At 37.3% G+C, this 12,963-nt stretch overlaps 1 protein-coding gene across 1 annotated transcript; it reads left to right on the top strand.

Moving 5' to 3' along the window:
* The first annotated feature begins 12,089 nt into the window (after nt 1-12,089).
* LOC124326952 lies at nt 12,090-12,656 on the top strand. The gene has a single exon (XM_046785665.1). The coding sequence runs from the start codon at nt 12,090-12,092 to the stop codon at nt 12,654-12,656; it is 567 nt and encodes a 188-aa protein (XP_046641621.1).
* Nucleotides 12,657-12,963: the final 307 nt, after the last annotated feature.

Here is a 12,963-nt window from a genome sequence, read left to right as displayed (position 1 = left end):
CTCTATGCTTCGGCTGTTATCCGTTTCATCATATCCTTACCGTTTGTCCGGCCCTGCCTCCTTCCAACTGCCGTCTCTCACCTCTCACCTCCCGCCTTTCGCTTGTAGGATAAGCTAGCATCGCCGTCCTCAGGCTTACGACTCATTCTGTTGTCTTCCTCCAGTGGGCCTATTTTTTTTTGCTTGGGCGGCTTCCACGACATAAGCGTCTACCGTCCTAGTTACTTCCTGTTGAGCTTCTTCTATTTTTCACTGACTGAATCCTAGTTCCTGTCCCTCGTCATCCCCACTCATAACAACATCGTTGTATTTGGCGTGCAGTCGAAGGCATTTTTCGTACAACTCCGTTAAGGTGTTTCTTTATTCCAACATCTGAGCAACTTGTTTCTGCTATCGGCATTTTCCAGGGCGATGGTTCTGGATAGTCTAGTGAATTTGTTGGTTCTGCTCAGCTTGCGAAACTATTTGACCAGTTCGACCAAAGCGGCAACCTCATCCAGCACGTATTCTTTATTCCGTCTTCGGCCATTGGAATGCTTCAACTTGCATCAGGTTCTTTACTTCCTTATCACAAGTTGGCTGTCGATGTCGATGTATTCCTGGGGATAAGGCTTAGACAATTGACCAGTGCGATCAAACAGGCAGGGTAGCACAATTATTCAAGAATTTGGTTATACTCAAGTCTTACAATGTTGTAAACCACAATTACCTTGACAATCTTGAGACCCAGATGAGATAGTAAGCTGCCCTTTAGCCATGTATTTTGGTTATTTGTTTGAATCCACTTGGCGTTTCAGATACTGTTACAAAGTTTGATTTCATGTGAGATTTTAGAATTAAAATCGTTAAAGCGTTTCTAGTCAGTTTACCTGCGGCGTAGAAGAAGCAAATGGCACCTGATACACTTGCATCTAATCGGACTTTAGTCAACACCTAGGCTTGAGTCTGCGAATTAGGCGAAGCCTTTCCTTGGGTAATTCTTCGCACCATGACAAAAGGATATTGGTTTAGTATTTATTGGTCAGTAAGTTTTTCGACTCTTGAGAGTGAATTTTCAGTGTAATCGCAAAGTTACTCTAGGCTCTCCAATGACTACCGTGATTAATCGCTCTCAGGCAGAGGCAGGTTATATCATGGGGAAACGTTTATAGCAAATGATTGGTCATGGTATTAGTAAAACCCTGCGTTACTCCTGGGTTTCGATACAAATATATTTGAGAAGGGCTGGATATTTCCATCCCTATGAAAAATTTGAATATCATGGAACACGTTGTTTGAACAGTGTTTTGTAAAAAGTGAAAACAGCCAGGAGTTAATGACGTGGAATACATTCTTTATAAATGGCAAGTTAGAAATATATTTTTTAAATTTTTATGATTTGCAAATGAAAGTGTTTTTCTATTAAAAATACATTTTCAGCAATTAAATGTAATTACCTTTTTGTAGATTATGCAACCAGAAAATTACGTACAAAGTTAAGTCCCATTATTCTTGCGTACCCTACAGTTACTTTTGTGTTGGATGCCATAGCCAATTCAAGAATACTACAAAGAGTAAGAATACTTATTATTTATACTATTTTCATCGTAAAGAATAAATGATTTAATTTAATTTGTTTAGAATTAGGAGACAATGGAGGAAAGTTGTTCACTTATTGGAGTATATTTGATTCGGAAGATGATGCTGGTCTTCATTTGTGGACCATTCTTCCCCAATGCTTCTTCTTTTTATTTGAATGACGTGGTTTTTATTCAACTCAGCTGCTTTTTCTTCACGCTGCTTGTTTCTTTACTGTTATTTGACGGTTAATGCGGGGGCACGTATGAGAATTCTGGCATTGCGATAGGAAAAAGGTGCATCTTAATATGCGGGTGTTCATCTTCTATCTCCTTCTACAACGATACTGTTTGGACTTGGCGGGTCCCGGCTGCTGGATTTGCGGGTGCGTCAGGAGCTGATGGTAAAGAAAAATTAAATATTTAAATAACATAAAGGTTATTGTTTTTTTTTCTCTCAGTTGGATCGGCTGAAGATGCTGGATCATCACTTGCGTTTGGTGAGGCTGATGCATCAACAGTAGCTGATGGATCGGCTTGTTTGCCCTTTGCGGCTGGATTGGCGTTGATTGCTGGACGGGTAAATGCGATGGGATCGGCAGATTTAGCTGGTCTCCCTTCCGGTAAGTTCCATAAATTTCAGAAATAATTTGCAAGCTCCACTAATTAAAATTTTTATTTTGCTTTTGTTAGATCAAACTTTTTTAGGCTTTAACAAGAACACGCTCTGTCTCTGCAAACTTTGAAGCAACTCCTAATGCTCGAGAGCCCAACAATGTCAAGATTTCCAGCCAACAAAGTTGTCAAAAACCTCAAAAGCTTGTGGAGGATCTTACGCAGGTGCATGTTCAGGAGCTTGCTGAGAAATAGTTATGAAAAACTTAGCAAAAACAAACGATAGATTCTTAGCAAATAAACGAGAAATTTCATCTACGAAATACCATTCGTAATATATTACATATACACTTGTGAAACAAATTTGTAGAAACTAAATATTGGAACACATAACAATTGGAAAAAAATTAAAGGCGCATTGGATAGCTCCGAGATTGAAATACGGCAGCCATTGCAAGAACTCCCTGCTTATACTAGTAGGAAATGCAAAAAAACGATCAAAGTGCAAGCTGTAGCTGGTTAGGAGCTAAAGTTCATAGACATCAGTGTAGGCTGGCCGGGATCCATACATGATGCCAGAATATTTCGAAACAGTTCACCATCTAGAGCTATTGGGCCAAAACTTATTGCAACAGATAATCATCTAATAGCTGACCCCACATACAAGTTATTGGCACAAGTGTTAACTCCTTTCCGCAATCGTGGGCAACTAGAACAGGTAATAACAGTATTTGTGATTATTAAAAACAAAATTATAATCTCTTTGTTTCTATTTGATACATTCTCAGCACAAGCTTGAATTAAACTGAGTACTGAAAATCAGACCGTCATATCGTGGAAAGAGCTTTTGGGCTTCTCAAAATGAAAGGGCGGCGATTAAATTGACGAGGAGAAGCCAATGGGCTTTAAAAAAAAACAATTTTCGGCTAGCCAAATGAGAGCTGATCACAAAAACTGTTGATATGACGACGTACAGAAAATAAAATGTATTTTTTCTCAATTATGGACATAAACTTGAGTTTATAAATAACACAAGAAAGATTGACAACTACTTTGATTTTTTATAAATAAAAGAATGTCGTATTACAATTATAAAAGAAAGACTTATTTCTGAAATCAGGGCACTAAAAAATATCTAGGTTTTTTTAGAATTGCACTTTTCAAAAAATCTTAATCTTTGCAGTTTTGCACTTGTGAAAATTAATCTACAAAAAATCTCTTCTAACCGAAATAAGTATAGGCCTCTTTTCAATCATATGATTTGATTCACGATAACAAGAATTCAAAGCTTGCGAAGTAAGGCTTGGGTATTTTCAAAGCCACCGCTTGTGGTCCGCCATTTTTGCAATATTATTATTTATTTATTTAGAAATATGTGCACTGCTGGCAAATTTTGGACAGCAAATGGTCTTCTGCATCGAAGACCTTCAGCACTGGTGAACTGTTAGGCGGGGTGGCGGTGGCGCTTGCATTTTGTTCTTCAATTTATTCGTTCTTACGGGATGTCGCCAAATCTTTCACAATTCTATCGAGCACTTTTTACTTTGTTGTGAAGCACAATTGTGAAATTGTTTCCATATTGTTTTCAACTGAATTTATTTAAAACTTTTTTTAGTTTTAAACATACTGACATATTCTTTTTCAATTTCTTTTTCGTTTACAGTTAATTTTTTTTTCTGAGCATTATTTCGAATCAACGCAGCATTTAAAATAGGACGTTGTTTTGGATGATTTAACAGCTGATGTGTCCAACATTCAAATCAGTGGGTGGGGACTAGGGAGGTGGATTTTCGTGCCATCAATATTTCTTGATAATTTATTTAAGTAATATATATCCCGAAATCATGCCCCCTTGATTTATTACCCTTCTGTGAGAAGCAGTTTCTTTTGCTGAAAAAAAACTTTATCTTTTTCCGATTTATTCAAATGTAAAAATTCTAATATACTACATTATCAAATGCGAATAGCATTTCATAAAAAAATTCCGATGTTTGTGTGAACTACTCGCGTCACAGGGAACAAATAGACGATGAAACGAGAAACAGGTTTTATTTCACGGAACGGATCAGAACGAGAAAAAAACGTGATTCTTCTTGAGGTTCTTGCTCTCTACTGCCCGTCGTCTGTTGCTCTGCTTTCTCATCCTCTTCCCTTTCGATGTTGCCAGGTATCATTGTGCCGTTGCACAACAGTTTGAATACACTTATCTGAGAATGCCCCAATTTACCCAATATCATAGGCTCTTCCCTAAATTTTCTCGAAACTTTGATATTCGATACCAGGTAAAACATTTCTTCTAAAATAAAAAATTTTAATACTGGGAATGGAGAAAAGCACTGGAAAAATAAAAACAGAAAATAAATCAAATTGGGTCATTTATTTGGGAGTTGTAACCTTAAAACGAAAGGCGTCCATTTGACACCAATCTCTTTTATGCGTTATGAGTAGACATGCTGCAAATTAAATCTTAAAATAATGAATAGGAAAGAAAAAAAGAGGAGATATAAGACAGAGACGTCATGATAAAAATGGTATATAGATAGGAATACAATGTTTTCTTTTTGTAAGTTTATTTAATCTAAAAAGAGTCAAACGGAGAGTAATCGAGGGATTGTTTCTCTTTTTGCATTGGCAGCCTGATTGTGGTAAACTTTCACATTTAACAGTGGTTTTGTGTAGGGCAGTGTAGTAAAGCACATTGTAGTGTTGGGGTGTATTCTCATAGCATAAATCAACATTGACAATACAAATGTTATGGAGAGCGTTCTGTCCCAGCGACTACGATGTTAACTGCGTTTCAAATCAAACAATATCTGTAGTTATTTCATTGGAATTCATTTTTCTAACATCGCCTAAGTTTTTAGAGTTAACGACAGTGTGCGATTAAACACTCGGTTGTTTGTTTTACTTTTCACAGTTTGTTCAGCAACCACTTTTTTGTGTTCAATTGCGGTTCAATAGTAATTGCTAACAAAGTGTACACAAACAGCGTTTGATTGTTGATATTAATTTATAATAATCGATAGCTTGATCTTATTCAAAGCCATTTTTCTATTTTCGAAGCCACATACACACATTTTGGGACCAGTATTTCATCAATAAATTTTTCTCATTGTATAAAGATGTTGGCTTTTATTCGTGCAATTAAAACTCGGGGGGTTGGTAACTCAATATGTGGGTGTACGAGTTTTCTGAATCTTAAAGATTCTATTGGGTTCCAATCATTAAAATTTAGCATGATAAGGAAGTAACAGTTCGTTGAAAAATGAATATAGATCACTAATTATATCAATAAGAAGAAACAACCTGGAATTGCTGGGATCTACAGTTGGTGGCGGAATGCTACCAATACTACCACCTCTAAATATACGTCTCGCAAAGGTGGAAACCAAGGGACGAGACTATAATGTCCTTTAAGTCAAACTTGATCTCATTCTTGTTTGAATCCCACACGATTTCACACACAATGCATTAAGCGCCTAAATTAGTTTGATCATGATCATACTCCCATTCTAAAACCCGTTTTCCCAATTATTTTTTTACTCTCAATAAGTAGAGAAAGAGAAAAAATCCTACCAACAGGAATTTTCGAGGCAAATGAGTCATCATCTGTTTTTAAAATACAAGAATCATCGATCCTTACAATTCTTTCTTCTACGGTCTTTACAACAAGATGTTGTCGTTGTATACATAAGGTGAAGTGGGAAACAACTACGAAAGTACGACCAGTATTTCATGGATCATTTAGACAGAAAGGTGACAGAAGCTCCAACAGTTTCTTAGAAGCAGGTCGAAACCTAAATCCAGCCGTAATGGCAAAACAGGAAACAATTATGAGATTTAGGCGGAACAAAATAAGATGAACATTAGACATTAAAATGACATTCTTGATACAAGAGCTAAACGAGGATCATTCACAAATGGTGATATTTCTATGGTGATCTTTCCCAGCAAGTAAAGACAAAAAAATCGTGCATTAAAAATGAAAAAGAATTTCCTTCGGCTTGACCTGAATCATTTTTTTTATGAGCGGTATCACACATCACTTGAGCTCGTATGAAGACAAATACCCAGACAGAGTGAATGGGCTAGAAAAACAGCTATTGGTGGATGACTGGATGGGTAGTGAGGACGATGTTGTTGTAGTGACAGAACCGATAGTGTGGACAGAAAATATATTCAAAGAAGCCATAATTCCATTGACTAAATGATGTTCAAGCTTTCAGCAACCATGAAAGCAAGGTTAAGCATGCATAAATTATGAAGTGAACTTACAAAGTTAGACGAATACGTTTCAACTCAACATAGAAAGAATGGAATAAGTTCATAGACAGATTAGAGGTAATGAAAGAAATTTGGATCAGTAGATAGACAGGAATAGTAAAAATTGGGACGAGCGAGAAGCACATTTTCTGTGATGCTAGCGAGAAAGCATAAGCGGCAGTACATACCTATTCCAAGGAGAGATAATTGCATTTATTGCGGTAAAAGCAAGAGTGGCACCCAGCTAAACAAGTTCAGTTACTATACCTAGGCTAGATTTCCTGGGAAGTTTAATAGCTAGCACACTGCAAAATACTTACAGAAAACATATGCATGGGAAAAAGAAGTAGAAATTTAGATGGACTCTATGATATCCGCAGGATGGATAAAATCATTGGAATAGAACTAACTGCAATGGGGGCAGAATCGAATCTTTTAAATAAAAACTGTTGGTGTGGACATAAAATTCTGCCCCGGAATACAGAACCCAGAGAATCTACCCTCAATGTGGTTGAACGTAAGACAATTGGATCTAGACTTGTGATGGAAAGGAATACTATGGTTGTAACCGAATGAGAATAAACTAAAAGAAATACCTTTATTATTTTTGTTTGTTTTTGTCACAGATACCTTTGAGTTAACAATATAATTTCTGAAAACACAATCTTTACGGAAATCGCGTACAGACTACTAAGTCGATATAAAAGCAGGTCGTATCCTTACTTTTTTTACAATTTCTTATTGGACGAAATTGAATATCAACATGGATTTTGTAATTAGAAACAGTCAACCGTCAGCAATATTATCCAAATATACAATTCGATTTGTTTATAGTAGATGCACTGATTACTTTTTTTAGATTTTTTTCCCATACCGTAATTGAAAACCAAACGCACGTCTTTAACATAAAATATTTACAAAATGGCTGGGAGCTGTAGCTGCTGAATAGAATTTGCCAGTGCTCACATGCTAAGTGTTTATTCATGAACGTGAACCTAGAAAATGTAGGCTCTAAATCAGGCTCCACAAAAAGTCCCAGATCAGGCTTCAAATCACACTCCACTTCATCCGGAAAAATGCCAATTGTAATGTAAGTGGCTCAGTAAAAGATGACATAACTCTTTCATCGGTAAAGACAGAAATTTCAAGACTCTATTCGTAGCATAGCCAGTGTTGTAGTTTGCTCCTGTATGGAAACCATTATGGTAAAATAAAGGGATTCCGGTAGGGTTGGCACGTAAATTTTCCTATTTTTTGCATACTATTTATTTTTTAAATAACGAAAAAAATTAACGTTATTCGTTAGTTAACGGGGCCGAAAAATGCTCCGTTAACAGAGCCTCTTTCTACTGCCGATATTTGGACGAAAAAAGGACTTACATCGTCCTATTTAGGTAATGTTGTTTACATTGACCACTGCATACTTTAACGTATCCTCACTTACGTAATACCTCTCGTTTATTACGCATTACTGTTCACTACGTCTCAGCTGATAAGACACTTGAGGAAGCTTTTATTGAATTGATTCCTTTCCCACCTCCCCACACCGGGGATGCGATTGGCAAACTTGTGAAAGAGACGTTTCAGGAATGGGAGTTAAAAGTTCCCATTATTGTTACTGATAATGGGAACAACATGGTAAAGGCGTTCAAAGTAGTCCGATCTAACCACATGGAAGAGATTATTGAGTCTGTGGTGAACGAAAGTAACAAGGAATCAGAAGACGATAGCTTATATTCAGATGATGATCAGAACAGACGAGGCATTTTCCCTATTTTGTTTACATTTATAACTCTGGAAAGTATTTCATAAATTTTTTTCACGCTCAGATTCAAACACTGACCCTGATTCCGACGATTGTTCAAACATTTCTGTTGAGCTCTTTAATGAAGATACCCTTGAGATCAACATAGAAAATGAGGAGGTTGAATATCAGCAATTTGAAAATCAACTTACTGATTCACTGCGAACATTCACAAATCAGACAAGCTCGGGTTCATCAGCTGAAGACCTAGAAGAACTCTCAAGGAAACCCTGCATAAGCCATATGCTGCAACTGGTCATGGCAATATTTGACAAATTTAAGTCAAACTCATTGTCCAATTTAACAGGATCCGTTCCCGCCTTTGTTAAAGTCATTTCAAGCGCAAAAAAGCTTGTGAGTAAATTTAACACCTACTCAAAAGCCACCCCAATGTTGATCGAAAAATGCAACAAGAAACTCATTGGTGATTGCTCAACAAGGTGGTCGTCCAACTTCCTTGTATTCGATCGCCTCACTCAAGTGCGAAAGTATGTGAACGAAGTCTGGGAAGAGCTAGGCTGGGATGGATTGTCTAATTCTGACTGGGAGATGTTGAAGTCCATAGTGGATTTATTGGCCTCATTTGCACTCTACACCCAGCTGGTTAGTGGAAGCAAATATGTGACATTTTCAGCAGCATTCCCAACAATTGAAGAATTGAAGCTTAATTTAGAAGCCTCTGATGAAGTCGTGGGTTTGAAACTAGTATCTAAGGCTATGCTAGCTGACCTGAAAAGAAGATTTGATTTTATAACCGTCCCTTCGTCGTCAAATTTCGATCCCACATACTTGGTATCTACCATGTTAGATCCAAACTACAATTTTTTTGTAATCAACGATTCTGCTTTGCGTAACGTGGCAATTACGAATGTTGTTAAACTTGCAAAACAAATGGGAATCCCCTACTCTTCGAAACCAGTTTCCGAGAATGACAGGGAAGGAAGAAGAACAACGGAAGAAGATGTACCAAACAATTTATTTCAAAATTCTTTTCGACGACTGTACCAGAAGACTATTAGTGCCAATGCTGGTAGTCGATCATCATCTTCACTTTCCAAAATTTCAGAGGGGGACGGATTTAAATTTAACAACGACGTCCAAGGCCACTGCGCTATTGAAATGGAATTAATTGATTTCTTAAACTTTTCTTCCCACTCTGAAATTGCTTCTACGACTGATCATATTCAGATCAATTCAATTTTGTTTTGGACGAAAGAAGAACAACAACTTAGATTTCCCTTTCTTCAAAGACTCTCACTGAGTCTGTTGGCTATTCCGGCGTCACCAGTATCGTCGGAACGGGGCTTTTCAGTTGCCGGCTAGCAAACAGTTGGACGAAAAAACAGGACAACAGGGGAAAATCTTGCGACAAAAGTTTTCTTATCCTGTAATAAGGATCTTCTTAGGCCACTCCTTTTCTGAAGAAATACTTCCAAGTCCCAACCCATTCCGTCATTTCGCTCAATCCCAATTGCCTCATTGCACATTCAATCGTACCACACGTTACGACAATGAAAATCTCTCCAATCAGTCAAATGTCAAATCAAAAATGCAGATATATTTTTTTTTCTTAAATTGTCATTTTTTTTCAGCTTTTGTTTGATAATTGATTTGATTTAAACAATACAAACATTCAAGATAATGCTAAAGTTAAACTACAGCCATTTTTTTGTCAAGAAAAATAACGGTAACGAGTCTCATTAACGCACGTTAACGACGCGTTATCGTTAACGTTATTAAGGCGTTAACGAACGATCGTTAGTTGAGTTCTCTCGTTAACTTAACGGTAACGATAACGAAATGGAAAATCACTAACGTGCCAATACTAGATTCCGGCCTGTAGGAATCCAGCTTTAATGTTGAAAGATACAGCAGATTAAAGATACGCTTTGTTGACAATGGCGGGGATGTAATACATTTATTTTAATAAATTTTTTACAAGATTGTTGGTCAGGATGAAAGGATTTTCTTTGGCCATGTCTCCCATTTCCAACTCATGGATGGAAATTCACTTGAATTGAAAATCTTCTTATCAACAATAATAAACGATATTTTTATTTAAAATTTTATAGATGTATTTATAAATTTCCTAGGGAAAGCTGATTTGAGCATTTACCATGCCTCATTTTGGTAAAAAAATTATTTTAACAAAATTACGGGAACATGCTCTAAACTGTGATGTCCCATGTAGCCCCATGTCCCACATAGCCCCGTTCTCCCCTACATCAGATTTATTTTAAGTAACAGAGAAACTTACGGAAGGTAGATTGCAAACATAATATTCAAAAGGGTACAATCCATGAGAAAACATTGCTTGTTCAATTAACTGACCTGAAATTTGTTGCCTTGTATGATCTAGATTAAACCTATGATCACATATAACACCAACATTTTTATCTCCTTCCTTCCAATCATAAATTGGCTTCATCGTTTTTTTAAGCATCTATTAAACTCAAAGACAGTACATGTCCAACCAAAACTCTAGATTTTTTCTTTTTCCAGAACAGAATCAGACACAAATATCCTATCCTGACTTTTCTCTTTTCCACTACTCGAAAAATTATTTTTTTCGCTAACAAAAAGTTATGTCCCTGAGTTACCCGCTTAAATCAATCGTTACTTTGCTTTTTAACCCCATTTTCACACATCCATACGAGTTCTTTTTTTTGAAGCGACTTGACAACCGTTACTTCTGGTAACAACAACGAATGGACTAGAATGAATTAAAGCTTCTGGTTCATTGTGGAGTCTTGTACTGTTTGCAGCACAGTTTCTCACGAGACACTTTTCAAGGATTGTTGAGTAGTCATTTAAATTACCATCAGAGGAAATTAAATGACAGATCACATTGAGAAGACTTTGCTTATATTCATATAGTACATTGTTATCTAATGGGTCGCCCTCGTATTGAACCTCTGACATTCGTGAAATTCGTTTATATCATCTTCTGTTGGTGCAGGATTCTCTAATGGTTCGTTTAATCTGGAAGCTAATAGTAAATCAAAATTAAACACCTGATCGTCAGGATCGGCTACATCAACACCAAGTCTCATCAAAGCTGCCTTTGCGTCTGAACTCACTCTCTCCATTGTTACCCTAATCTCATCTATTGATGGTAGTATATTGCACACATAAATTTCTTCAGAACCACCGTATCGCTCAAGGTTTTAGTATGTCTTAGATATACGATATGTTGTCGGAAAGTCAAAGTCCAGTTAAACGTAGGGACACATCAACTTTTTTGCAACGAGTATAAATTAAATCTAGTAGGGTAAAATTTAATTTCGTGCTTCCTACCGGAGTTTAATGAACAGCAAGGTTTAAAGTAAGATTCACACGGTTGACTTGAAAATAGCCACGGCTTAAAGAGTTTTGGATTGCTATCTCATCTTAGCTTACTTATCAACATCACAAATGCATGAGCACTTATCTCCGCACATAAATATGCATTTGAAGTAATAAAGTGGTTGCCTGATTGATAAACAAACTGATGCGTTTATTTTGTAAACACGATCTAAAGGGGGAACTTTCTTATCGAGATAACTGGATGTTAAACTATCCATAATTTTAAGATAAAAACAAGTCCCTTCAGGTTTTGGCACATATTGCAACAATAATTCACGAATGCCTGGCTTCGAAAGGTGACGAACCGCATCGTAATTCATTTTGTCCTATAGAAAAAGATCTCCAACCTTTAGCCCATGTCGATGTTTACCTATGATCTCCTGAATAGCTACTATGTGAGCTGTAGTAGCTAAACAGTTTCCCGATGGAATAGATTTCTGTGTTTTGTATACATCAGGGATGGTTTCATCGAAGAAGCAAACCCAGAATATAATGGGCCTCTAGCTATGGTCCCACATAGGCCAGTATTCCGAGAACAAGCAGAAACCACTAAGGTGAGACCTGTCTTCGATGGGTCCGTCCATCATAAGGGAATGCGAAGCTTCAATGCCAATCTAGAAGTAGGACCTAACATGAAAACACATATCATGGGGATCCTTATGAGGTTCCGCCCCGAAAAGCAAGAAGAGGGCGAGAAGGCGTTTCTGCAAATCCTGATACACCCTGACCATTGTCAGATAGTAAGATTCATATGGGTAGACGATCTGAACGCAGAGAATCCCACCTTTAAAGTCTATTGCTGGAAAAGACTATCGTTCTGGCTGACCTCAAGTTCATTTATCCTTAGGGTTGTTCTCACTAAACACCTAGAGAAGTACGAGACACAACATCCAAGCATAACATCCAGAGTCCTCGACCAGATCTATGTCTACGATTGGATTGGGGGAGAAAAAAGCCCACAAGGAGCAGCGGAAAATATTCGTCTAGTATTCAAAATTCTCTGGGAGATTAAGATGAAGCTTTGCAAAACGACGACTAACTTGCCTGAGCTTAAAGAAATTCTACGGGGATAGTTCAAATTCTCAGACGAACCCTCCAAGCTTGGTATCGATTAAATCTATAAGAATACCAATAAGAAGGCGCTGGATATTCTCTGGAACCCACGGACAGACGAATTCTCTTTCAGCGCTGATCGCATCATAAGCGAAGCAGAAAGAATAAAAGACGGGCTAACTAAAAGACAACTGTTATAAGCCTAGCGCTCAGAATGTATGATCCTCTGGGACTCATCAATCCGACAATGATTAAAGGAAAGCGATCTATGCAGACTACTTGGATGTTAGAAATTTAGTGTTGCCAGCTCATAAGCTCTGAATCAAC

Source organism: Daphnia pulicaria, chromosome 2 (genome assembly GCF_021234035.1).
Source record: "Daphnia pulicaria isolate SC F1-1A chromosome 2, SC_F0-13Bv2, whole genome shotgun sequence".
Taxonomy (NCBI): domain Eukaryota; kingdom Metazoa; phylum Arthropoda; class Branchiopoda; order Diplostraca; family Daphniidae; genus Daphnia; species Daphnia pulicaria.
Note: the sequence above shows the minus strand (reverse complement) of the source record. Positions and strands in the feature narration are given on the sequence as shown.

What these genes read in the sequence shown, in the direction of transcription:
- LOC124326952 (XM_046785665.1), top strand. Translation starts at nt 12,090, where the DNA reads ATGGTCCCACATAGGCCAGTATTCCGAGAACAAGCAGAAACCACTAAG.